Source organism: Zonotrichia albicollis, chromosome 5, assembly GCF_047830755.1.
Source record: "Zonotrichia albicollis isolate bZonAlb1 chromosome 5, bZonAlb1.hap1, whole genome shotgun sequence".
NCBI classification, from domain to species: Eukaryota; Metazoa; Chordata; class Aves; order Passeriformes; family Passerellidae; genus Zonotrichia; species Zonotrichia albicollis.
In genome coordinates, this window is record NC_133823.1 from 50,375,821 (window position 1) to 50,403,630 (window position 27,810).

Here is a 27,810-nt window from a genome sequence, read left to right on the forward strand (position 1 = left end):
GCCCGCTCGCGGCTCTCTTCCCATTTCTGCCCTGGAGGAGTCAGGGCGGACTGTGAGGGACAATGAGTTGGGACTGACAGAGGAGCTGCTCTACAGTGAAGCGGCGCCATCTTGCAGTACGGACGAAAAGCTGTGGCGGGCGCCATTTTGCACATGGCCGAGAGGTGAGAAGCGCCTTATTGCATTTCCCCTCCTGGGCGCCGCCATTTTAGGTTACGGCATAGCCTCCGCCTTCCCAAGCGCAATCTCATTGGGCGCCGCCATTTTGGCTTACGAACAAGACAGCGACCCGCAGGGGTCCTCACCCCCTCCCTTCCTCCCTTTAGGTGCCTTCATAAAATGCCCGTCGAGAATCCCCTCTTTTTTTGCCCCGCTCCCAAGATGGCGTCGATGCGGGAGAGCGACACCGGCCTGTGGCTGCACAACAAACTGGGCTCCACGGACGAGCTGTGGGCGCCGCCGAGCATCGCCTCGCTGCTCACGGCCTCGGTCATCGACAACATCCGACTCTGTTTCCACGGCCTTTCCTCGGCCGTCAAGCTCAAGCTGCTCCTGGGGATGCTGCACCTGCCCCGCCGGGCGGTGGATGAGGTGAGAGCCGGGTGGGAGACGCAGCGAAGCGGGGAGCGTGTGTGTGTGTGAGGGGGAGAGGTCGGAGATGGCCTGAGGGGAGAAAGGGGGGCAGTGCCAGCACCACCTCCCCCGCCCGCCCTTTTTTTTCCACACGGGGGCTGCGGGGAGGGGGGACAGACTCCGGGCTGCCCGCGGGGCGAAGCCGAGCGGCCGCAGCTCCTCAGGGCAGGGGCGTGTGGTAGGGCTGCTCCCCACAGCCTTCCCCGCCTCTCCCTCGCAGCCTTCCTTGGACGGGCAGCAATAAGTGGAGAAGGTCTCCCGGCTCGGTCCTCGGTGTGAGGAAAAGCACCGAGATTCCCCGCGATAAGGGAGTGAGTGGAGTGGGAGCTTTGCAGCTGCTCCTCCTCTTCCTGCTCTTCGGGGATTCCCTGCTTGGCACTAGGCTTTTGAAAGCAGTTTGGACACTAAACCCGTTGTGTGGCCCACAGGGACTCATTGTAGCGCTGTGTTTTGGGTGCCTTTTAGCGAAGAGGGCTTTTCTGAGGCAGTGGTTGTGCCATGGCTAGGGGAGAGGCAGGATCGTTCAGGAGCGGTCCGTGTGTGTGTTTCAGCTTCCTCCGCTCCTTCCACAGTACTGGCGGCTGTGTAGGTGTCACAAGTCGAGCATCTCGGCTTTAGGGAGGACAGCAGCAAGTGCTGAAACTATGGCAGAGGAAGATCTGGGGTCTGCACTGAGCAGTGCTTTTCCCCACCCTCCTGCAGTGAGGTCTTGACTGGGGAAAATTGCCATGATTTTTGTTTCCCTCTCTTTACCTTTCTGGGAGCAGCTGGTGCTTTCCTCTGTTGTCCTACCCCAGCTAATAAACTGGCTGGCTCGAGTCTGAGCTGGCTCTGCAGGCTTTTTCACTTGGCCCTGGACCATGCCTCATCTGCACCCAGTTTATTTTTGCTAGTAGGCAGCTACAGATGTTTGGGGCAATGGCTGGAGAATGTCTGGAAATATTGGGTTTCTTCAGCCAGACTGAAGGAATTCCTCTCCTGCTTCCATCATGTGAAGTAGTATTTCCTGGTAACCATCATGGAAGTGGTGTGGAGTTAGTTTTTACCTTCCTATGTAGAGTAGCTGTGCTTTCACCAGTCTTTCTTGGCTAAGACAGCTGCTTCTTAAGCTAAATATACATATATACGAGGCAGGGTGTGGTATGTAACTGGGATTGTTGTGTGCTCAGCTTTTGTGCACTTCTAGGCTGAAAATGGGCAAGCATCACCTTTAAGAAATAATTTAGTGTAAGTCTTGCCATATACCATTTAATGTTTGTCTTGCCATATGCATCTGTATGATTCATCACTGCATTACACTGGTGTCACTTTAAAAAAAATTCTAGTTCAGCGTGTTTATGCTGATTTTTAAAACATGATATTCATGTTTAGTGCTTGTCCAGTGAACAAGCTGTCATCCTTGTGTATGATAAATGGGGTCGTGTTCTGGACAAACAAAATAATCTAGGCCAGAAAGGGGGATGGGAGCTGGTGTGAACTTGTGAGTTTGCAAAATTCCTGTGACCTAAGTAGCCTGGCAGAAATTAGTATTGCAGTGTTTAGAAAAATCAGTGGTGTTTTTAGAATGAAAAGAGCTTCAAAGAGCTTAAGGACCTTCATTAATGGCACTCATGGCAGCTCTTTGAGGGAGCAGCATTCAAACAAACTGAACTGGGTGAACATTTTAAACCAAACCTGAGGAAGAGCTGCCCGCAGCTTTCCTGGATCTGTGCTTGTGTTAGCTGTGGAGATAAAGTGTAGAGAAAAGGTAGTCAGTGTGCCTTTTACTGTGTACTGACAGTGATCAGTTGTGTTCTAAATGTGAAGCTCTTGTTCCTGCTGTAACAAAATACTGTGGGATTTTTCAGTTTGGTAGAGTTCATGAATTCAATCATAAGCTTAATCTTTTATTGCAAACTGATGATTGAGATCTCTTGATTGAGATCTACCCTTAGCGTCTTTAATTGTTTCAGGAACATGTGATTTTTTCCTTAAACTGGGAGAAGGGCCTTAAAAAAGGTTAAAAATAGAAAAAACCCTGAGGCAGAAGCCCTTAACATTGCTGGTAGGCCTAATGTTATTATTACAGGCTTCCTTTTATAGATGGCAAAAATAGCTGATGTAACCAAACTGCTGACAGAAAGGACTGTTGTCATATCAGATGCTCATCATTTGTGGTTAGTTTACTAAGACAGTTTTATTTGTGCAGATTTGTCACCTAACTTAGTATCAAAAATTCCAGCGTTTTAATTGGAGTGGAATACCTTGCACACAATACCCAGAAAATAGATAAACGTGTCTGTGTCCAGAGTGGCTGTGCTGTGCCCATCTCTGCAGCAGCCTTGCCTGTGTGCTGGGGAGTGCTGCAGGCGGTGCCTTCCTGCCAGGACAGGGTAGCTGCAGCTGCCTGGGAGTGAATTCCTCACTTGGAAATCACCCCCATGTCAGAAAATGGTTGAACTGAACCATGAGAGTGCTGGATGACTCTCTTTGGAAAGTCATCTGTCTCTCCCATGCCATGTGCCAGTCTGCATCGATCCTGTGCGAGAAGCACTGAGCTGGCATCTGGAAGCTTAATTGTATTGGAAAATGTATTGCATCAGCTTTGTGCAGCTTTGGGAATCTTAATAGCAGTTACAGGATATGTTACATGTTAAAAGATATTCCCCTCTCTAGATAACAGATTCAAGGGAGTTATTTTCTCTTCAAAATAATTTTTTTCTTTTTTCTGTGTAGTAGCATTTTCATGAAAGCTTAGAATAACATAGAAACCATTTGGGAGCCGACATTTGAGTAAAAAGCAATGTGGGAATCAAGGAAACTGCTAGTATTTTGTTTAGAAGGGATTTAATTGCTCTTGGTCCTTTCTAAATCTCTGTGAAAGCTTCAGTCTAGACAAGTGAATCTTCAGTGAGCCCTCTTGAAAGCTCAGTCCTTGACTTAAGTGATTTTATCCTCATATGTAATATCTTTCAATTTTCATAATGTTTTCATTCAACACTCCAGATACTGTATAGATGTAAGTGACTTAGTCCTCATAATACTCTTGTGGGACAGGTAATAAAACTAATTTTTTATCATGCTGTGAACCACATTATTGCATGTTTGTTCCTGCTGACTAATAAGAATAATTGGCTTTCATTTTCATTTTAAATTGTGTTTTGTAGGCAGTTATCAAAAATTCCTTTCCCACTGTAATTCTCTGGGAAGAACTTGCAAACTCTTCAATCTTATGGCTTTTCAGCTGCTAATTTTTTTCTAGATAATTGCACTTGTTTGAAATGATGCCTAAAGCTCAGTATAGTGCTGACCAGAATTTCAGTTGTGAATTTGGCAGAACTGTTATATTTGTTTATTTTGCATATTATATTCTTGTTAACCTGATTCACAATGGCAAGTGCAAGCTTTCTTTTTATGCCAGTGTTTAATTTATTTGTTCAGGGTTAGACTGTGATGTTAGAACCAAGTCTGGAACAAGGACTGTGCTTCTGTGCTCTCTGAATTGTCTTGAGAGGAGGATCCCTATCCCAGCAGGGATGTGCCAGTTTATTACAGTAGAAATCAAAACTTTTTCCTTGCACTGGCTTATGTGCACCAGGAGCCATCTGTGCAGGGAAGTGGGGACTGGGGAGTGTGGATGCAAAGGAGTAAGAGGGGACGTGACACTTGCATTTCCCTCTCTGTTGGGAGCACACAGGCTGCTGTGCACCTTTCTGGCCTGCACTTAGAGTTCATTATTATTCTGTGATGTAAAATGGGATATTTTAATCCAATAGTTCTCTTGGCCACTTGAGCTCTTTTTCATGATTAAAATGCAAACCACATCCAATAGTGGTATTGACCCATCCTGGGTCTGTATTGTGTAAATATTAATACTGTGTTTTCAATCCAATGCTTTTAGTTTAATGAAAATATTCTATAATGAATGCAGGCCCCCTCTTAAATACCATCTTTTCTATAGCCTCAGAAAGGTGAAAGCTTCATTTGGTTTATTAGCCAGCTGTTGATACATTTGTCTAAATGTGTGGTTATACACGTTAATTTAGGCAGAATACAAAGCAAATAAATATTTGAAATATTTGCAAGTAGTCATCTTGGAGCTGTCACATTGTGTGTTACTTGTAACACTTCCTTTTAAATACCTTCCCACAGTCCTGTTTGTCCTTCCTGCACAGCCATTATTAATCTGCCTGTGTTCCCAGACACTTCCCATCCTGCCTGATCCCTGCTTGCTGGATGTTTCTAGTCGTGGCCTGTGCTTTTTCTTGTGTGCCAGCAAGCTGATAAAAATACTTAAGATCCTTAAGTTTTAGATGAGAAAGACACTGGGACATGTTACATCAGATCTTGACATTCATGCTTAACAAGATGCTGATGGGAGTCTTAATGACCCAGTGTTGCAATCATAGACAATTAAGAATTAGGGATTATGGCTCTGCCCTGTAAAGTAACAGGAAAAGTGCATGTAGCATTCCCTGATGAGTTGCATTTCATGCATTCTCAAACCATAAATGAAATGTTTCTTTTCAGCTGCCAGTTGAACAGTGAGGTGGGAACATGTATTTAAATTGCCATTTGAAGGCAAACCTGAGTCAAAGCTCGAATCCAGGCTTGTTAAATGCAAAGCCATATTCAGGCAAGGTCTCTGGTTAGCTCACAGCACTTGTTAGTGCTTCCCTGTGTGTGATAGTGTCTGTTATTTCACCATGTTCTTTCTGTCATGAGGCCTTGTGATAGGCAAGCAAATTGTTTCTGGGCTCCTTTCTTGAAGGAACCAAAAGCTTGTTAAGCTGTGGGTTTGGGCATAAATAGGCTGCCTGAACTTTAACCCTGTGAGCAGAGGGGGTGCAACATGCCCACACCAGAGTTCTACAGGAATGTTCATAGTATGGGCGTGTAGCTCTGTGAATTTTGGTACAAATAGGAGTTTTGTGAAGCAGATATGAAGAGTAAATTGTGGGATGCAAGAGACATTTTTCCTCTGACTTTGCTTTGATGGAGGAAATGACATTCTGTACACTTACCTGCATTAGTGGTGTCCACAGAAAAGCTTGTGAAAGCTATGAATTCATCAGCACTTCTGGGATGTTTTAGGTGTTTTCTGTAAATCAGTACCTTGGTTCCTTTAGGACAAATAAAAGAACAAAAGACTTTGCTCTGATAGTGTTCACAGTCATTCTCATCCACTGTAGAAGTGACTTTTGTTAAGGAGTTGAGGGTTAGAATAGAGAGGTGGACAAGTGTGTGGGGGTTCTGGTGGGGTTATGTTTACTGAGGAATAAGTGAGCAATAGAGAGCCAGCAAAGACTGGAACCTCAGAAATTGATTCTTTCCACTGGGTGAGGTTGGTTAAATTTGACAGCACATTAAACAGTGTGTGCTCCTGGTTATGTGCTTGATCCAAAGCCAATCAGTGGCACTGCTGAGATGGGAACTGGCCCATGTAGTGTGTTCTTCCTGCTCCCCTCTTTGTGGTTCTGGTGTTTGTGTGGCTGCAGTCAGTCACTCTGAGGAGCTGGTCCAGCTTTAAGCTACAGAGGTGCTCATTTTGGGTCAGATGGACTGATTGTTTCACAGGCACACAGTGTGTGAGACATAAAACATGCAGGGGGTAAAGGACAAACTGGCTCTGGAGTGGACTTGTAAACCCTTCCAAAGTGAGAGGGCAATAACATTGTGCACATGAAAGGACTTGAGAAACGTCAATGTTTGTTTGCCTCTGAGCTTTAAAAGTGGATGGGAGAGGAATGGGGAGCAGAAATTTATTTCTTTTATCTACAGTTGTATGCATAGAGTAAGTTCATTTTATTAAATCTTTTCATATAAGAGTGCTTTAAATAAGGGAAAGAAGCAACATGAAGGTGAAGATGAGTCTCTTGCTTGTCTTCCTGTGTTCAGAGACATGATGACTGTAACTAAGCTATATGTGCCACATTGGGTGGTGAAAAATCAAAATCTATATATTTCCTTATACTTGCTTGTACATTCTTCAGTGTTAATACAATGCAGATAGATTATGATAAACTGCTTTATGTGATTTTACTGTTGTGTTTTGTGGCTTGTTAGACACACAGAATATCTCAAACACCTTAGCTCACTAAAGCTGGTGCTGTCACACTTACATGAAAATTTACTTGGACAAAAAGAAAGTTCAGTCTTTGGGGTTTTATACTTACTTGTGGATGAAGTAAACCCCGACTGTAGTCACCTTGATTTCCATGTCATAGTTCCAACAGATATGTTGGTCAGTAATTAAAAAAATTCCATTACAATGAAACTTAAAATTTACTTCATTTATTTATTTACATTTTACAAAATAGAAAAATAACTTTTTCCTGACTATGAAACTTTGGGTAGATGGAAAATCTTGTTGCTCATGGCATGTTAAGGGGGCTATGTTTACTTCCCATAATATGTAATTTTTGTCAAACATTACAGTATTGATTAGGTTATTTTTGCCTCAGCTAAAGTAATATTTTGAAGACAGTTATGATGCAGATGCAATCTGTCTATGTAATTATGCTGTAGGCTGGCAAGGGGCACATCTTCATTTAGATGCCTGTTCTAAATAACTTGTGTTGTATTTGCATATTCCCATCACTGAATAGAAGGTGTGGGTCCACAGGGAGTAGGAATGTAAAACACAAGGAGACAGTAATGTAAAAATTTGGCTGCTGCTTTTGAAAATGCGCAGTGCTAAACAAAGCTTTGAGCTGCCAAAAGCTCAAAACAGAACTTGGGTTAGATTGAGGGAAAGCAGTTTAAAAAATCACCTTGGTTCATTCTTTGCTTGGTTCTAGAGTTAATGTGTAACTGTGTGGAAACAATCTCCCTCTTCCCTTCCCCGGTAGTAAAACATTGTGCATGTTTGTGTCTTTTTTAAATAAATCCAACTACAACCTGTTTAAAACTGTTTCCAATTGGTTGATTTTCTTTTTCTTTTTTTGTTAGATGAAAGGGGCACTGACTGAAATTATCCAGCTCGCTACCTTGGATTCAGACCCCTGGGTCTTAATGGTAGCTGATATTTTAAAATCCTTTCCAGATACTGGCTCCCTTAACCTTGATCTTGAAGAACAGAATCCCAATGTTCAAGATATTTTAGGAGAACTTAGAGAGAAAGGTAAGCCTTTTCTATTGGTGAAAATTGCAGGAATGTGGTGCACTTTTTTAGGAACAACCTGTCATTTCACAGGCAGCCTTGCTGTCTTAAAGTAGAGATAGAAGAACAAGCACTGTCTTGTCTCTGGACTACCACAGTTCATGACCTGGAATGTAACTGGACTGGGAGCTGTGGTATTTGAGAAATGGTAGCTTCTTAAATTATCTTTTCACATATCATCAGAATTTAATGTCAGCTATTGCCCAGAGTGTGAAGGGCAGCACAAAAGTTGTGTGGATTCTTTAGTACCACAGGCTGTGCTGCAGCTTAGCAGTAAAGATATTTTCTGTGTTGCTCTGACTCACATTTGTGGTCCCCAAGACAACAGCAAGTCTGTCTTGTGTGGGAGCTCCACCACTGACCTGGGCAGGGGCTGCCTCTCTGCAAGTGTCTGGACAGCGGGGGATCAGTGCTGGAGGGAGGCTGATCTGGGAAGAGTTGTGCTGCTGATGGCCAAGCAGCTGCAGATTGCCCAGCAGCTGCTTCAAACAGCAGCAAAAACTACCGATGGATGCAAAACTACTCCTACTCCAGTGCGTTGATTTTAGCACATGGTCTGGAAAAAGCCCTCGAGCATCCATGGACAGACACAATCTCGGGGCTGGAGATTGCAGCAAAACAATAATTAAATGACTTGGAGGTGGAAGCACTTTGTTTTCTTTCTATAAACAAATGATCATTTGTCTATCCACACTTGTGATTTGGATTTTTATTCAGTAGTTTGGTTTTCATGTGTAATTTTTAAGGAATCTGAGAATTCAATATTTATCTATTTTTTGACAATAGCAGCATATTTAAGATACCTATAATTTGGCTAGGTATAATTAAAATGGAAGCTTTTATTAAGCTAATGGGAAAAGCAAACATTCTAATAACTGGTTATATATTGTGTAATAATTAGAACTAAATTACTCTTGGTGTTTATACAGGTAATCTGAAATTGAAAACCACCTGTACAGTCTAGTTGTAAAATGTTTTGTCATTAGCTGTCAAAGAGGTGCTAATACCCCTGTGTACTGTGTTAACTCTTTATGCAGTAAGTGAATGTGAAACTTCAGCTATGTTGCCGTTGGAATGCCAATACTTAAACAAAAATGCCTTGACAACACTAGCTGGGCCCCTTACTCCCCCAGTGAAACATTTCCAGCTGAAAAGGAAACCTAAAAGTGCCACTCTCAGAGCTGAACTCTTGCAGAAGTGTAAGTAGTATTAAGATTGTGTACAAATTAAACGGTGAAAGGTCAATTAATATTGAGTATTTTCTGTCTTATTCTCCAGAATTGTGATACACATTAAAATGTTCTATTACAAGAGCTTTTCTGGATGAGGATGGACTGATGTGTGGAAGAGCAGGTGCAAATCATTCCAGCCAGGATTGCATTAAAATGCTTATATGGATTTAAATGCTGTTCACATTTCAGGGCATCCAAAGAGCTGTAGCTTCATAAAGCACAGATAGGTCCTCTCCTGGTATAGTAACAGTCTGACTGAGGACACCTTTGGTTAAAGCTCCTGAAGCAAAAGTAAAATGAGGACAGTTTTATTTTGCCATGTGCTTTTGGAGCAGAGAGCAAGGGCTGCTAATTAATGCTTTCTTTGACTCAGTGTGGCTGTATAGGGTGTAAAAACCAAGAGAGTTTTCTCTTTAACAAAAGGCAGCATATGTGTACATGTATGTATTGGTAGCTGCTTGAACTAAGTGATTTTAAAATAGTTTACTGCAGCTGCTGTTCTGTTGCAGTAGCTTGCTGCTTTCTTGCATGTAACTTGAGTTGGTCTGGTTAAATACAAAACCTGTAAATTTTCATAATTTGTCATATAACTTTTAAAAATTATTTAAATTTTTACTGAGTAAATTGCCTTTTCTGGTAATTTCTTTTAGCTTAGGCCACCTTGTCCATTGCAGTCATACTGATTTTGCATTTTCTCCAAATACTGTGTTTACTTCACATAAATGACCTGGATTTTAATTAAAATACAATTCTTTGTTGGTATTCCTATCGCTTTATCTATAAGTTAATAACATTTTATGTAAGAAGCATTGTGTTATGTATTTCCAGCACAAGTTCTGTAATAACTAAAGCCATTTTTCCTTGTAGCAACAGAAACTGCGCAGCAGCTCAAGAAGACTGCAGGAGTGCCTTTCCATGCCAAAGGCAGGGGACTGGTTAAGAAGATAGATACAACAAGTATGGCTCACTTTCATCAGTTCTCAGAAAGAAAACCTGCTAAAGTAGCCTTGATGAAGAATAAAATTACCACCTGTTTTTTACAAAAGCTTAAATTTTTTTTGAGGCAATGAATTTCTCCCTTTCTGCCTCCCGCTCTCCTTATACTTAAATATTTCTGACATGTCTTGTCAGAAAGAACAACAGTGTGTGGGGTTTTTCAAATGGCAAGTATATCTGCCATGCTTCTAAAGTGTATGCAGCTAGATCATGCCTATAGACTTTGATAGGAATTTAATTTGCATCACTCCAGGAATAACTCCTGACTAAGCCATGTTGCTTCAAAAGGGAGAAGAGTGGATCAGAGTAGTCTGCTCTGTGCTCTTTGAAATGCTGTGAAGTAGATTGAAACTATTTTGTGCTTGTATAATTCTGTCTGGAGAAAGAAAAGGGGACAGCATTCTCTGAAGCCAAGGCTGAGCAGTGAATTCCAGGTGGCAAACCTGTAGAATGATCCTTTCAGCTTTGTATTAATGCATTTCAGCTGTTTGCTGAAGTTCCTGAAGTGCTTGAATTTTTCAAATAAGGTGTGAGAAGAGGGTTTAAAATTATTTACATACTTTTAAGTCACTGCGCAGGTATAACATTCCTGGCCACCACTGATGCTGAGATGGGAACCTTTGATTTCTTGGTGTTGTGGCTGGAAGTACTGTGAAGTACTAAGTACTTTGTGTTGATGCTATTTAAGATGTTGCTTTGAGGGCTGATGTTTGGCCTTGTGTTCATGCAGGAAATGCAAAAGGTCTAGTTTGTAATTCGAACTAAAATTTTTCCATTATAGAAAAGGACTCTTAGTGCTTGGCTGTTGAATTATTAAAGCCAGTTCTTAGAACCTGGCCTTTAGAGCCAGTTGGCCTCCAGAAACAGGAGTTGGGGACCTGCTGAGGTTTGCTCTGCTGGAAGGTACTCACATGGGTCAGAGTATTGTCCTGTGGTTGAAACATTTTCAGTAGAACATTTAGAGGGATACAGAGTCTCTAAGCTCAAACTGAAGTTCTCTGTTTATCATCAGGGCATGATGAAATTGTCAGGAAGCTCAAAGACCTGATAGATCTGTATATGTATCCCTTATCTTTTAAAAGTTAAAAGATTGCTGTGTTTAGTGCTAGCATTAAGTGTGAGGTAGAGGGGCAGCATCACAGAGTTGTGAGGAAACAGATGCTTACAGGTGTAGCTGATGCTACTGAGTGTTGAGATAGCCGGTGTTCTGTTTGCACTGTAGACCCAGATTGGTCCTCCTCCTTGTGCAAACAGCAGCTCTAGATTTTCATTTTTTTTCTAGATTTACCCGTGTGAGGCAGTACATTACCTTTGCAATATATCACAAGCCCATAGCCTTGCATGAGCTTGGCTAAGATTTTTGGTTAAATACAGTTTTATCAAGTAATTTGATTGTGAAAATCAAAGAGCAGCTTTGGCAATAATTGCATTCAAAAGATTTATGTCCTATACTGTTTTACATGTTCAGAGTTTATTTTTTACAAGTAAGGAAAGCATCTGTGTGTATAGGAAAAGTAGACTTTGTTAGCAGTGCACCTGTTTGATTACTTCATGTAGAATGGGGTTGTAAGCATTGGTCAGACATTGGCCCTTATTCCCTTTTTGAAAAGTAAAACCTAATCTGACCTTTGAGGGACATGTAGTGTTATAGCTAATTCCACATTATAATATTAATGTTTATTAGAAACATTTTCATTTAAAGGGCAGGTAATGTGTGTATTAAAAAGGGGAAGAACTGAAGAACTCATTAAAGCATTTATCATAACCAGTTAAACACATATTTCAGTTGTTGCTTTCTTTGCTCTTCCCTAAGCACCACTCAAAGGAATACCAAAACAAGCTCCATTCAGGAGTACTTCAGCTCCCAGTGTTTTTAGTCCTTCTGGAAACAGAACTCCTATTCCTCCTTCAAGGACACCTTTGCGCAAAGAAAGAGGAGTGAAGGTAGGTGCACTCCTTGTTTGTCTGCTCAGGTCTCTTCTCTCACATAAAGTGAATTTCTGCTGCTGCTTTGAATCAATATATTAAAGGAAAAAAAACCTGAGGATGATATTTATAGATAAATTATATGCATTTAACAATGATTATTAAGTTCTCTGTGGTCTTTCTTTTTAGCTTCTAGATATCTCTGAGCTGGATATGGTAGGTGCTGGTCGTGAAGCAAAGAGAAGAAGAAAGACATTAGGTTAGTACAGCATTCTACTTACAAAGGCTGTCAGTGCACCTGCAAATAGGATCAAGATTTGTAGTACCATTTTGTTCTTAATTTGCTAAAGCTTAGCCTGAGCTAAACTTAAAAAATTAGAGGATGTGATACCAACTAATACTTGTGAATGAGGTAAACCCCTGACTAAAATAGGTTTTAAGGGTGGATTTTCATTTGTTTCAGTGCTCCTACTCACATTGCCTTGGCCTAGGTAATACAACTCAATCATGTGAAAGGATTGAGCAAATCAGTTGTGCTTTGGGCAGGCTGTAGGTGTGTGAGTGGCTTCAGTACTGGCACTTTTCTGAGTTATTTTCATCTGCTCAGTTCTACTGGCTGTATGGCCATGTAAATTAGGTGAAAGTAATGTTGAAAAAATTTATAGCACTTTCCAAAATTTTGACTGAGGTCTTAACAAGTGAACAATATCTGATACAGTGCTTTTAAGGCAAGTGACAGGGTTGTGCCCTACTTAACCATATCAAGAATATATACTATGCAGCATATTTTTCCTAAAACACTTTTTTTGTGTTTGCTACAAAAAAACAATACCACCTCAGAAGAAAACCATAATTGCAATTAAAATGTTGCTTGGGCTTTCATGCCTTCTAGTATCAGATTACTCGGTTCCTGTATCCTGTACAGTGTTGTTCAGTTCATTACTGGGTTCATTATAAAATAAAACAATGTTTGGAGATTACTGTATCTATTTCAGCATATACTTTTTCAAGCACGTTTTAGCATACTTTGAGAAATGCATTTTTAGATCTTTGTTTAAAAAGTGTATTCAATATTTCTGAAAGAATGTTTGGACTCACTTGTATTTTTATGCAATAGATACAGAAGTTGTGGAAAAGCAAGCCAAAGAAGAAACAGTAGTAGAAAATGCTACCCCAGATTATGCTGCTGGCCTTGTATCTACACAGGTAAAACCAAGCAAAATCAATCAAACAAAAACCAACCAGTCAAAAAAAAAAGAAAAGTAATACTCTTGACATATGCTGTTATAAACCCCTTAAACACTGTAATGGCATTATGCTCACTTGTTGAAACATGTCTCTTTATGTAAAAATTTCTGTGTAATTTTTTCAAAATTCCATTACATTTTCCCCAAAGAAAAAGCAAACCTGTTGCCAGAAGTTGTTCAGTCAGGGAGAGGAGGAACCTGTCATGTGTAGACCTTTTTCCTCCTATTTCAGGTCCAGCCTTTGTGTCCTCAGGATATAGGTTCTGCAAGAATGTTATGTCCTGCCCTTGCTTTTGAGTGAGAAACTGTCTGCTGGGCATGTGTGACAAGCCAAGGCCAACATACAGGCAGATAGTGGTAGGCCAGAGTCAGGAGTGAAGTTCATTGCCTCTCTTTCTGCAGAGTGCTAAGAGAATCTTTGTTTTAGCAAGTTCCACATTTTACAGAATGTCCATATTTCATATAGTGGGCCTACCTTAAATGATTCGTCTGTTAGACTTACTCCCCCCAAAACATCTTTCCTCTCTCACCCCCTTATGTTCAAAGGCTGGATCAGGCAGTGAAATCATCAACCATACTGCTGTTTTTATGCTGTGTATGCAGTGTCATGTATAATTAAGTACAAAACAAGGCTTTTTCTGTAGGCTCACCATCGTAGATGGCATCAGTCATGTTGATGTTGGCTGCCTGTTTCAGTGGCAATGGCGTTTTTGCCTGTGCTGTTACTGCTGCCTTCTGCTTGTGTCCCAGAGGCCTTTGTGTTCTCCTGGGTGAGAGCCTAGCAGATGCTCATGGATGAACATGGTTCTGCTTGCTGGTGGTGAAGAGCATGTTTCCTCTGGCAGATCACTTAGTCCTAGAGTGCAATTCTTCATAGAGTGCCATCTGCACAAATTTCTGGTGTTTGAAGTAGAAAGTCAGTGTTGAACAGGTTGTTAGGTAGGATTCCTAAAAGAGGAGGCTGCAGTTAAGTTCCCAAAAGGAACATCTTAGTAAAACAAATGTTGAAGTTGCATTTAAAATGCAGAAACAGCCCATGAATACTTTCAGTGTGGCTTTAATGTTTTCTTTTCTGTTCTGTAGAAACTTGGTTCGTTGAACAATGAGCCTGCACTACCTTCTACGAGTTATTTACCTGCTACCCCCAGTGTGGTGCCGTCTTCCTCCTATATCCCAAGCTCTGAAACACAGCCAGGTAACTGACACTTCTTTGCTCTTGGGACCTGATGAATGCAACTCTGTACTGTTTTACTGTCTGCCTGCTCTTTTATTTACAAACCTACTGTCCCTCAACTTGAATGAAACTCCACCTTAGCAATATAATATCCATTGCAAGACTCCAGCCTTTGAGTCTGGGGAAACCAGACATATAATTTAACCTAAGTAAAGAAAATAATTGTTGGCTCTAAAGTTTTAGAGTGACTGCTAGCTAAGCCAAGTAAGTGAAACAATTTCCTGATTTTTTTCTTACAGTAATAGGAAATTCAGCTTTTGCTATCCCCAAAGAATAATCAGTATAAGTCTGAAGTATGTATTCATGCACACACATGCTAGCACATACAAAACAGTTGCTTTCGGAAGTCAGTTTTATTTCTAGAGCCAAATGTGTATTAGCTTTCACACAGTTTGGGATTAAGCCATCCATTTTTCCTCTACCTTTGTATAACAAAGATGATAGCTGACCTACTGCATATTTTGAAAAGTGCTGTTATTTTCAATTCTAGAAAATTACCAATAGCAAAAAATAGTTTGTACAAGTCCTTTTTTCCTACAGTTTTATTTTAACCAGCTTGATTTTATTTTTCCTTCCCTGCTGTGTGTGAAGTCTTTAAAAGAATGTATCAGTTTATGCTAAAAGATGGGCATGGCTGGGATTCATTACCAGCTCTGTCCATTAACAGAGAATCAACATTTCAGTTTAATATATTATTTTTAAATGTGAGTTGTGGCATTTTGGGCACTTGAGAAAACGACATAGATGCAAGACCCAGTCATTTCATTTGGCCTCAAAACAGTTCAGAATCTCTCTGAAGGTCTATGCATATCTTTCTCTGGCAGAAAACTGGCATCTCCAGAAGGAATGCAGCCAAGAACACAGCAGTGTGTCAGCAGCTGTAGTACTATTTTCCAGAGTGTTGGCATTGTGTTCAGCAGCAGGAAAAGTCTAGTTTAAAATTCTCTATTCTGTATCCTTTCTTTTAGGAGTATGGAGTATTTAGCTTTTCTTAGGGGCCAGGAACATAAAACTGTTTGGTTGATTGAAGATGCACACAGAAGATCCTCAGATTTGGTCTCATATAATCTGAGGTTGCATAATTAAAACATTATGAAAATAAATAAAGACTTTGAGAATATCAGTTATTTTGACAAGAGACAAAGCCAGTAATGAAACTTATAAACGAATAAGGAATATCTCATACTGCAAATGTTTATACTCTCAATTGTTCCACATCTACTGAAGAATACCAGTATTGCTAAAACCATAGCTGTGTCTGTGCCAAAGTGGAGAAGCAGAGATGTCTCCTTTCCTAAAATCTGCTCTAAAGGGCACCAATGTAGCTCTGATCTGTATCTGCCTGTAGTCTTCTGTGAACACAGGGTAAACAGGTCACCTTAAAGCTCATGAGGTTTGTGAAGGCTCCAGCCTGTGTCCAAGAGCTGCAAAAGAACGTGGATAGAGTGTCCACTGGGTAATCACCACTGGCTGGACAGATGGTAACTTGTGTGGTCAAGCTGCTGTGATTTCATGAGCTGCCTCCAACTGCAGCCAGGTCTGCAATAGTATAACTACCTTACTGCAGGTGAATGGATCAGCTTTGAGAAAGAACAGTTAAGCCTTGTGGGGTTTTAACTTCTAGGAGTTAGTGTTTAAATAACGAATAATTTGTGAAAACTGCATTTGAATCTGACATCTGTTAAAGTATATTTGTATTTTCACTATCTTAATGGTACTTCCTTTGAAAGCTGCTGCTACATTAGGTAAAAACTGATGAAATAATTTTTTACTTGCTCTATGTAATAGAGTTCAGCAACAATCCTGGTAGGATCAGAGTACAGTTGTTAGAGCTATACAAACTGAAAAGTAAGTATTGCAGTTTCAGTTTAATAAATTGGATATTGATTAAACATCAAATATGGTGCTAAATATAGCATATCCATATGGAACAGCTAGTTACTCTGTTGTCTAATGATTTCTAAAGATAATTGAGTGGAAAGAGCATTAGCTCTTAACTTTTTCATATGGATATTAGTTGGCATATTGAATGGTGGTGCTAAAATGGAATCATTAGAGATTTTAGCTTTCTTTAAAGGCCACTGGTGGTGCTAATCCCTATTTGTGAGTTATAATGTTTTAACTATCCTAACTGGTTTTTGCAGCTGGCTCTGCACGAGAGGCCTTGCAGACCAACAGACAGACTGAAGAGCCTGCAGCTCCAAATGCTACTACAACTCTTCCTGCGCAGTTCAAACAAAGAACCCCCATGTACAACAGCAACTCTAATCCCCCTGCAGCTACACCTACCTCACCCCTAACACCCACCACACCTCCTGCCATCTCCCCGGCGGCACAGGCACCACAAGTGGCCCCCCAAACTCAGCAACAGCCACCACCGAAGAAAAGCCTCTCTCTCACAGTAAGTAAAAACAGATTCTTTTTGACTGATGGTTTTGATGTGGATTGGATCTTGTTTAGATGTTGGCATTTCTTGGCTTTTGGATTATGGAGTGGTTGAGGCTGCTTTTTTTATAACCAAAGATTACAAAAATACTTTGTGGTTTAGCATGCTGTCTTAATGTTATTCACAACATTTTTAGCTGTGCAATGTTAATGTTGCAGTATGCTGTTTGTTATGCAAAATAATGTATTGCTCATTATAAAGAATTTTGGGAGAAGGGTGTATTTCCAGCAGAAATTGCCCAGCCAATTGCACATAATATAAATTGCTTAAAATTGTCCTGACATAGCTGTACTAGGAGAAAATACATAAATAGATTATTTTAAGGTAAAAGATTTTGTTTCTGATCCACCTCATCCCCCCATTACACATTTTTCAAAGCCTGAGAGTGGGGATATATCTTGAAGCTTCCTATTCCTGGTGCATATATAACTGGTTTGGTAACTTTTATGTGCATGCTTGGAGTCCAGTTCAAGCTTAACTGATCAGAAGACTTTGCTAACCATATCTGTAAGCCTGGCTTGCAAGATCTTACCTTTAGCAAGCTGGATGACTTCTTTTCAGTAACTCTACTGCATTTATTAAAGGAAAATAAATCCTCTGAAATTATCGTAAGCCTAGGTTTGTTGGATTGTAGAGAAAGCATTGGATTATTTTCTTTTTTCCCTAATGCCATAAAGGACACAAAATGGATAACATAAATATTAAGCCTCTCACATGTTTCTGTAACTCTTTGAAGTGAGGTGCTTTTTTCAATGTCCAGAGTTCAATGGAACTGCTGTGCATGTTAGGTATAAGTATTGCAGAGGCGAAACCTTGAGGTTAGGATATGTTTTTTGTTAACTTTTTGTAGGTCCTACAAACCTTTGCGTTGTTCTTTTATGGTCATCTGTGGGTATTAAAGTGGTCCCTGTTGGCAGAGTTTTTCTCAACTGAATTGACATTTATTGTGTTTGTTACAGAGAGAGCAAATGTATGCTGCACAGGAAATGTTCAAGACTGCAAACAAAGTTACAAGGCCAGAAAAGGCTCTTATACTTGGATTCATGGCAGGATCCAGAGGCATGTATTGATATTAATTTGGCTTGGTCCTGAATACACAAATCTGAAATACAGCCCAGCATTTCTAAATGTACATATGAATGTGCTTTGCTTTAGCTTTGTCTGTATGTGCTGGACTCTTTGCTTTACACTGGACTCTACATACTTTGATGAATTATAGTTCTAACTACCTGGAAATGGGTCTTTAGGGTCCATTTCCACTAAGTCAACTGGTCTGTCAGAAAAGCTGCTGACCATGATATAACTGAACTCGCTGTAGAATCAGGGCTTAGGGTTGAAGAGAAACAAGGCAGCTGGTAAGCTGTGAACAAAGTGGTTGGTTGCAACTGCTCTGCCTAGAGGACCAATGAATGTAAATTCTTCTGTAGCCAGCTGATGTACCAGCTGGGTAGTACAGAACCTCTTTGCTTATTCCTTGCTTTAGAAACTGGCAATTGTTATCTCAGGGACTTTAGATAACAACTGGTGCTGTGAATCACAGGGAGATAAGCTGTCTCATAGCTGGATCCTGTTATGTATTGGCCTTGATAGACCAAAGCTGTTTTACCTAGAAGATTACTGGATGTAAGATGAGAAGGGGCTTAAGAGTCCTTAAGTGAACTCCATCATCTGCACTAGCTCTGGTTTCTAATTTGGTATTTGTGGGCTCTTACCACCAGAGTCCTGCAGCCTAAGTGTGGCTCATGCGTTTGGAGTAACGCAATATGCTGGTGAGAATGACCAGAGCAGAGTTACTGTGGTGAGCCCTGAGCTTTGAGTTTGGTCCATCTTACATTAATGATGGGTGTTTTCAATGCTACTTCAAATTGCACTAGGAGGCTGTACTTTAATATCTACATAGACAGCCTTTTCTAATGTAAGGTAAAATATTATTTTGGAAGTGTGTGTGATATAGATTCACATATACATATATAGTAAAGTAAATATTAACACGAATTCCTTTAGTAATAATGCCAGCACCTTCTGAAGGTTGGATAAATAACTACCAACTGATATTCTTGAGCATTATTCCAGTACCTTGAAGTGTAACATTTAAAACTTCTACTGGCATGGACCTGAGTCTGGGACAAATGGTTTCAGTGAAGCTTTTTGGGCTTCCTTAACAGCTAAAAATTCTTGAGGCATTTAACTACAAAATATCTCCCAATTAAAGTAACTCTGGTAGTTCGTTTACCAATTCCATTTAAATTATAATCTTCTCTTCTGACTCTTGAGGTAGAGAGAAATGACGCTGGCAGGCTTTACTCCCTCTTTTATTGTTCTTGCAATTATGTTAGCCTTGAGCTTTGTCTTTTGGGGTCTGGTTTTGTTATTTTTAAAACTTGGTCTCAGGAGTATGGAGGAGGAAAATCTTTGTCTGGTTTGCTCACCTTTGGGTTTGAGAGTTGTTGATTGTGTTTTGTGGGGATTTTTTTTAAGCATAATAACCACCTGTCTTGTCTAATATACTGTTGTATATACTAATGTACTGTTGAAATTTATAACGTGTTTCTCTCCTTGTTTCTGCAGAGAATCCTTGCCAAGAACAAGGTGACATCATCCAAATTAAACTTAGTGAACATACAGAAGATTTACCAAAGGCAGATGGCACGGGCAGCACCACTATGTTGGTTGACACAGTCTTTGAAATGAACTATGCTACTGGTGAATGGACCAGATTCAAGAAGTACAAACCTATAACTAATGTTTCCTAAGAGATGCAGCAGCAGCAGACTGGACCAAATCAAGTTTAGAGTCAGCCAGCGCATAGAGTATGTCATCTGTACAAAATGGCATTCAGGTGTACATTTCTTATTACCCTCCAGAGCAGAAGCTGTGCTCTTCAACCAAACTGAGCTCAGTGAACACAGATGTGTTTGATGGTGTCAAACTCACTTAATTTCTTTTTTTATTAATCTTAGGAGAGGGAAAGATGATCTTGGGGGAGGGGGGGGACATTGTTGGTGTGTTTTTGTTCAGGATGCTGAAAAAGGAGATCACAGCTGAAAGGTTACAGATGGGAGCAGCTTACTGCTAAGTACCAGAAGAGAAGACTACTGCGCAGTCACTCACGGTTTACTGTTAACTGAGGGCACAGATCTTTATTATAAAAACATTTTCCTTGGCAACATGAGTTCTGTCATAAGAATGGATGTATGAAGCACTACAGGTTGGTACTTGATAATTTTGTATTTCAGCTGCAGTATAACTATTGCAGATGGTAGATGTCAGTGTCTAAAGGTACCCACTGTATGTTTAGCTTATTTATGCTTGGGTCATAGGATGAGATTGAGCAGCTTTGTTTTAGCAGTGGGAACAAAATGACCTGGACCCCCTTATGCATCTGAAGGAGATCGCTTTATTGTAGAAATCACATTATTTTAAACCTTTAATCTCAACCTGACATAACTGAAACCAACCTGAGACCTAACAGAACTTAACAGAAAGAAGGCACCCATTGGCTGGCTCAGCTGCCGTGCTGCAGTCCACGTGTCCTATCATCCAATCAGCTTCCTGCTCTTATGCTGTCCACCGTTCCTCCAGCCAATCACAATCTCACTCCCAGCTGTCACTCAACTGACTCTCACCTCGCTCCTAGCTGCCTCTCACCCCTCCAGCCTGCAGCTGTGCCTTTCCCATGGGGCCTTCTGGAGAGCATAAGCCTTAATCACTTTAATAATCATTACCCCATATCCTACATCTCCCCCCCCCATCCCCCCGCTCTTTTTTATTAAGCAATGAAAACTTACTAGGAAAAACCTAAGCAATTCCTAAGACATTAGTAACAGTGACACAATAATAACTTACAGCTTTTCAAAAACTGTAACATAGGCTTCTCTGGTGTGAGTAGTAACACTTAACAGAAACATAATTCAGTTTTGAATGAAATTAACAAGGTGAAGCTTACATCTGCCTATATGCTTTGCTATCACCCAGGATCTCCCAAGAGCCTTCTTTTCACAATGAGGACTTGGAAAGTCTCTTCTGGATGAAGCTTTCCTGTTTACCTCAAAGGGGTCTAGATTTTGCAAAGCTAGTGGGTCTTATTTTTGATGTCACCTGGGTTTGATAGCAAACATCTGGGTTTGATAGCATACTTTTCCTTGCCAGTTGAGGCCATGGCTTGGCCAGAGCTGTGACCTAGATTGGAAAGGCTTTCCTATCATATCCTTAAAAGAAATCTTCAGTAATAACTCAAGAACAGCTGGCTTTGTCATAAATAACTTGTAAATAACTATAACTATGTACATATATATACAGCTCCTTTGAAAGTACCATTTACCTTTTTGTCACAAACAAACCAATTCAAAACTATCAAAGGAAACATCTTTGTCTTAGCCAAGCCTGCAGCCTCCAGGCAGGTTTGCTCCTCTGAGGAAGCAAGGCAGAGGTACAAGGTCCTGGTGGCTTGCAGCAACAACGCTGGGGCTTGCTGTAAGGGTGGCATGGCAGTGCCTGTGCCAGGGGAGCCACCTGCTCACTGCTGGCAGCCCCGTGCCCCAGAACAGTGTGGTCTGCTCCCCCTGGTTGCCTCTGCTGCTGGTGGCCCTGTGCCCTGACTGCCACTTCTGGTGGATTTATGAGACAAGTGTTCTGGTGACAGCCACTGGGCTGACTGTGCTGGTGTTGCTGGGCCACGCTTCATGATGTTGCCATACTTGATGAGATGGCAGTCCCTGATGTGCCTGTGGCTGGCCATAGGCCACCTGCAGCGAGCTGAGTGCTGTCAGTGTGACCACCAGGCCCACCCTGACCCCGCCCAGCCAGCACTCCCTGGATGTGTGTCCAAAACCTGGAAGTGCGCAGCTCAAGCCCCTGCCAGACAGTTAATATTATGAGCAGTAATTCCCACATTTTGGCATGCTCTAACCATATCTGCTATATCACAAGTACATAGGTTACCAGCAGTGAGCAGTGCTTTGTTCCAGTCGTCCGCATTTGTAAATGCAAGCTGCTGCAGCAGAATAAGGCCAGAGTTATTCTGTGTTCTGGTCTCATCATCGTTGACTTGCCAGGAGAGCGTGGCATGCAGTCTGTCCAGGAACTGTGCAAACAACTTCGCTGGACCTTGTAAAATCTCAGCAAAAGACATATTAGAGTTGATACCCATCCCTGGGAGTCGCTGCAAGGCCTGCAGGGCTAGGTGAGTGATAATATCACATCACAGGGGTAGGCTGCCTGCGCTGCAGAGATTGCAAAGGGACCCTCTGCAGTCAGCGGCCCAATGGCGACTGGTGCATTTCTATCCTGCAGCGCTTCCCCCTGGGTTGTACACAGCTCAGTAATCAGTTAGCCTGACTACAAACTGCATCACTGTTAGAATCATCTTCCTTGTGCTTTTCCAGTCATGGAGTGTGAGGATGTGTGCAGTACTGATAGACTCAAGGTAGATAGGGCACCATGGGAGAATACGACACTTTCTTTTACTAGCACCCTTAGTTCTTTACTTTACAGTCTAGCTCTTGTTACGCTGGGTGTTGGTTCAGTGCATGTATTGCTGAGCAGGCTGAAATGACCTCCAAGTCGCCCTCCTTCATGGTGGTTTCCCAGCTTTGCTGCCAATGCTGGACTACTGCTCTGCCATCTTGGGCCGGGAGTGAGTCTGCCACCTGCTCGTGATGTGGGAGTTGCGCACCAAAGGGGCCAGAACACAGGGAATTTTATCGGGGTAAGACAGCTCTGTGGGGCTTGGGTTAGTCTCAGGATAAGGGAATTCAGCAGGGTTTGGGTCCATCTTGGGGTCATATATGGGTTTGGGGGAATTAACTTCCAAAGCCGTGTAATGGCCAACATTTGCGTGACTTTCTTTAATGGCTGCCATGGTTGCCTCCCATGTAGCAAGGTGCCTGCAAGCCATCCCTAGTGATATCAAAAAGTCTCTGCCCTATTGCTTGCCAGGTTTCTGATTAAAGGCACCCACTAAAGGGAAAATCTGTAACTTGATTAGACACCCAGTCCAGCAGGGTGCTTAGTTTCACATCAGCCATATTAATAGATTGTTGATGTAGGAGCTGCCTGACCTGGCCCAAGCTCCTGCTTTGTTTCAAGGATATTCCACCTCCCATACTTTCTCCCACTGGTCTCCTCACCCTCCCAGTGAGGTGCACACACTTTAAATTCCAGAGTTCCTTCCCAAACGCTTCCTGCATCCTGCCTGGCCAGTTCCTTGATCTAGTGGGACCTTTATAGGTCCCTGTTTGGGCCAGCCAGCAGTGGGAACAAATGACACAGACCCCCTTATGCATCCAAAGGAGATTGTTTTATTGTAGAAATTGGCCCTTTTTTATACCTTTAATCTCAACCAAACAGAAACCTGACATAACTGAAACCAAACTGAGGCCTAACAGAACTTAACAGAATGAAGGCACCCATTGGATGGCTCAGCTGCTGTGCTGCTGTCCGCGTGTCCGGTCATCCAATCAGCTTCCTGCTCTTACGCTGTCCGCCGTTCCTCCAGCCAATCACAATCTCACTGCATGTTCCTTCAGCCAATCACAATCTCACTCCCAGCTGTCACTCAGTGTCTCTCTCCTCCCCCCTCAGCTGACTCCCACCCCTGCAGCCTGCAGCTGTGCCTTTCCCATGGGGCCTCTGGGGAGCATCAGCCTTAACCACTTTAATTACCCCATGTCCTACATCTTGTTAACTCTCTGTATTGTCAATGTACACGCCCAACTTGAGTTAATCTTTATTTGGCATTATTTGAGATAGATAAAAATTGAGTATCATAACTTTCTGAAGAGAAAACCCATCAAAAGGATAAAAGTAACTGTGGCTTGTTGCTGCCTGGAAGTGATAGTTTCTTGCTATAGCAGTCTTGGGGTAGAAGCTGATCATGGCTCTTACATAACAAGCCCTTAGCACAGCATAACTTACCTGGAGGAAGGGAAACAACTACATCTCAAAATCAACTAGAGCTTAATTTAAAAATGGCCCTAGAAATGTTGGAGACACATCTGAGTAGAAGTAGTTTTGTTGTCTCGAGGCATTATTAATGTTTGGTTGAGTAGTCAAAAGCTGCTTGATTGCCAAACCCTGACCCAAAAAGTTTTTAATGACTGTAGCTGTGGTTCTTACCAATGTAGTTTTATCAGTATAATTGCTAATGTGACCACAATTATACTGGCATATAAATGTGCCTTGTACGTGTCCCCTGCTAGAAGAAGCACATTTTTATCTTTATAACTGTGTTCATACCACTGGTGTAATCTGGCTTTAATGCTGCAAGAAAAGCTGGCATTTACTGAGAGGATTTATGTGCATTAGTCAGGATTCCTTCTTGGGACACAGCTTCACCATTTGCAGGAGTCTTGAATTCAGCGTCTGGTTTCTGCCAGTACTTGTGTGTGGAGCTGTGCTTGGTTGGGAATGCTGCTTAGGAGGAAGAAATACAAAGATGAGTAGCAGAGTGGTGATGTGTTGAGGAGGTACCTTGGGCTGACTTAAAGATTCATGTTGAAGTGGAACTTTTAGGACTAAATGGGGCTTTTTTGTTTTTGTTCCTTTTTTCTGAAAAAAAAGCAGACCAAATCCCATAGTACACTTGTATACTAATAAAACCATTTAGATGTTTGATTAGAATTTTTTTAATTGGGGAATTTTTATTGCATTTTAATCTTTGTTTCTCAATCAAACTGCCCACCAGGACAGGGCAAGTATAAATAATATTTTTTAAAAATGCCCTGTATTCTACAGTGTTTTAAGATGTGACCAAAAGTGTAGATTTCTTAACTTTATTTAAGCAAATACACAGAATGTTCTAGCTCCTGTAACAGGCAGGGGGGTGTTTGATGGTAGCTGCTGCTGTTACAGAGTGTTGTGCATGATTTAGTGTGAAAGTTACTCACATATAACTGTCACATGGGGCTGTCCTCCCCAGAATTGCCCATTTCAGAAACAACGTAGATTGCAATTTTGGTTCCAACTTGTCTTTTTAAACAGCTTGACAAGTGAGGGTGAGTAGTGAGTTTTAGTTTTTAGGAGTTTAGTAGAATGTATTATGGTTATAACTTATTTGGTTTTAGAGTGTTGCACAGTGAAGGCTAATGATAGGATATGAAAGTATTAATCTTTTAGAAGAAAGGTTTAAAGAAAAGTGACATTCCTTTTGTTGTCTGCATTCAGATTTTGAAGTTTCCTTGTGATGACCAGTTTTCTGTACATGTGTATGATACTTCTGTCTTAACTGTTCCTGCTTGCTGGATGAGCTGCAAGTATCACATACAGTTGTTAAGAATGAGCATTTAGAAAATTGGCTGGATTGAGGGGCATGTACTGTCATTGTAAACTGTGGATGCAAAACTTGTGCAGTTCAGTCGTGGTTAGGAGCTGCTGTGTGGTGGCTCTTTTGGCTTGCTTGAGATTAATGGTGGTCCCTCAGTACACTTTCTGGGGCCACAGAGGCCTGCATTTCAGAGCTGTGCTTTGGGAGGAGACAGCTGTCCCTCTGCTCTTCAAGAAGCCCTTCTAGAATGCAGTGGAGTCATTTGAGTGCAGTAGTATGTAGGAAGCTTAACCATGCTGCTGTTTGTAATTGCTGCATAATGCAGTTGGTCTCCAGGCCTGTTTGTCTAAAGTCAGTCATAGGCAGTAAATGGAAATTTTAAGTAGAACTATAGTATATTTTTAATTCCATAAACTCATTATTATGAGACAGTTTAACACTGCAAAATTAATTTTTTTAGTCGCTCTATGACTCTCAATACCAGAGGATTACTTCAACTTGATCTGTGAATCAATTAAGTGTTTAAATGCCTAAAGAAGGGGAAGTTTCTGCAACATTGTTAAAGTGATACAGTGAGAAGTAAAACTACATGGAGTTCTTTGGTTCAGCGAATTAAATCATCAAATCTGTGTTCTGGAAGCAGGAATAATGCCAGACAAATTAGAAAGGGAAACTTCAATATTGAAATTCCAATATATTGGAATTGTTATATACAGAACAAAGTCTGGCCTTGGAACTTGATGTTTTCTGTCTTGAATACTCAGTCACTTGAATGTGTAGCTATTCAGTGAGGCTTGGTGTGTGCTGGAAGGTTAAACAAAAGCATTTCTTTACTCTAGAATGACTTGCAGATTTATTGAGTTGACCAGAGAAGTAATTCAGAGTTTTCTTAAAGCTTTGCTTTCCTCATGCCTTTATCCAAGCATGACGTTTTAGGAAATAGCAAGCCCAAACTTAAGAACTTTGGGCTTGAGCTGCGCCTCATCAAGGGGGATGTCCCATTCTCTCTGGCCCTTGCTTGTGGAGAAGCTCCTGTCTGTGCAGGCCTAGACACGATATGAATTAGGTTCTTTGATTTGAGTATGAAATACTGCAGAAAGAATCAATGAAAGTGGCTTGTGATTTCCCTGTCCCGTCCAGACTTTTTCTTAGGGGAGAAAGAGCACATTCATCTTACCCAGGGCTCTTCAACAAATTGCCCTATGGTGAAGTGCTAGGTTTCTGAAGGCTCCATTTTCTCTCATGTGTGCTGTGAGGACCAGAAAGAGTGAAATGAGTGTAACGAAGAAAGGGAGCCCAAGAAGGATGCTGAGATCACAGATTCCATCTTTCTGTTCATTCTTTTGCTACTCTAATGCTTTGTAGTTATCTCCATACAAACCAGTCTAGGCTTAGTACAGTTAACACTCTAGTATTGGGCTGGTATTTTGTGGGTTAACCTGATTTTCAGTGCTGGCTTTGCCATTTATCTTTCAGTTCAATACCATGGCATCCTGGATACCGTGGGGAGGAGCCTTTGGTAGTTGCTTGATATCTCCATGTGGAATTGATCACTTCTCTCACTAAGTTGTGTCAAAGTGCAGACCACTTGTCTAGATAAAAGCATCTTGAGACTTTGGCATCATGCAGTTTAAGAGTGAATCACATTTTCATAGTAAGGTCTGACTGGAAAAAAAAAAGAGACTAAAAAATGTTAAGCCAGAGCCCTCTGGGAATCTGGTGCCTTTAACAAAAACTGTCATTTTGTAAAATGTCATATCTATAGCATAGCCCGTATGTTTTCTATTGGTTTTTGTTTGGTTTTTTTTGTACAGATGTAAATTCAAAATATGCTGTCTTTGGGTACGTATTTTCAGTGTAATACAGTATGTATAATAAAAAATTTAGATTTTCTAAGGAAGTGGACTGATGCTCTTAATAACCAAGTTGTTCATTGTACTGACAGTGGTACCACCAGCCTGAGACCAAACAGCCAAATTGCCTGATATTGTGTATCTTTCAGATTTGTGGCATTGTTTCTGTATTTCATTTGTGCATTTCAGAGTTAGCAGTTCAAAGCTGGCAAGTGCTGGTTTTGCTGGTTTAGGATATTTGTGAGTAGATTTACTGCGCTACCTGCTCTTGGCTCTGTGTGTGGGTTCACAGGAAGCTGGTGAGCCCTGGGTGCTGTGTCTGTGGTGTGTGGGTGTGCCTGTGCTGAGATCTGATGGTGTGAGGAACATCTGCCATGCCCAGGTTCTGGGGATGGGGTGTGGAAGTGTGGAATAGACCCTGTTCTTCAGCACTGCCTTTATCTCAACTGGGGCAGTGGTGGCTTCTCTCAATTTAGTGCTGCAGAAGGTGAGTGTGTTTTGGGATTGGTTGTTTTTAGTGTAGGGTTTGTTGTGGGTGTTTAGAGACTGTTTTCATGCTCATGTACTGTTCCTAGGGTCTGGTTCTGTGATAAGCACAAAGGTTTGTCTTACAGTGTTATGTGTGGCTGGCCTTATCCCAATTTCCCTTTGTGCAGCTGTATGAAATGGCTCTGTTCCACTTGCCTGTGCTGGGACAGTGCCAGACATAGTCAGAAGTTTTTCTTTTCTGTGTCAAGTCGACCTTATCAAATAGCCAGGAAGAGAATTTTGTTCCAGGTCAGCTGCTCTGGTAGAATGCTTGGGACAAAAGCTTTAGGAGAGGCTGACATGCACACTCC

General features: G+C 41.4%; 1 protein-coding gene across 1 annotated transcript; it reads left to right on the top strand.

The window, feature by feature from the left end:
- On the top strand, nucleotides 1-26,833 carry NELFA (negative elongation factor complex member A). The gene is made up of 12 exons (XM_005485717.4): nucleotides 1-164; nucleotides 327-591; nucleotides 7,564-7,735; nucleotides 8,812-8,973; nucleotides 9,874-9,963; nucleotides 11,816-11,946; nucleotides 12,118-12,187; nucleotides 13,046-13,134; nucleotides 14,259-14,370; nucleotides 16,554-16,810; nucleotides 17,815-17,914; nucleotides 19,424-26,833. The coding sequence occupies exons 1-12, from the start codon at nucleotides 154-156 to the stop codon at nucleotides 19,606-19,608; spliced, it is 1,644 nt and encodes a 547-aa protein (XP_005485774.2). The 5' UTR covers nucleotides 1-153; the 3' UTR covers nucleotides 19,609-26,833.
- Nucleotides 26,834-27,810: the final 977 nt, after the last annotated feature.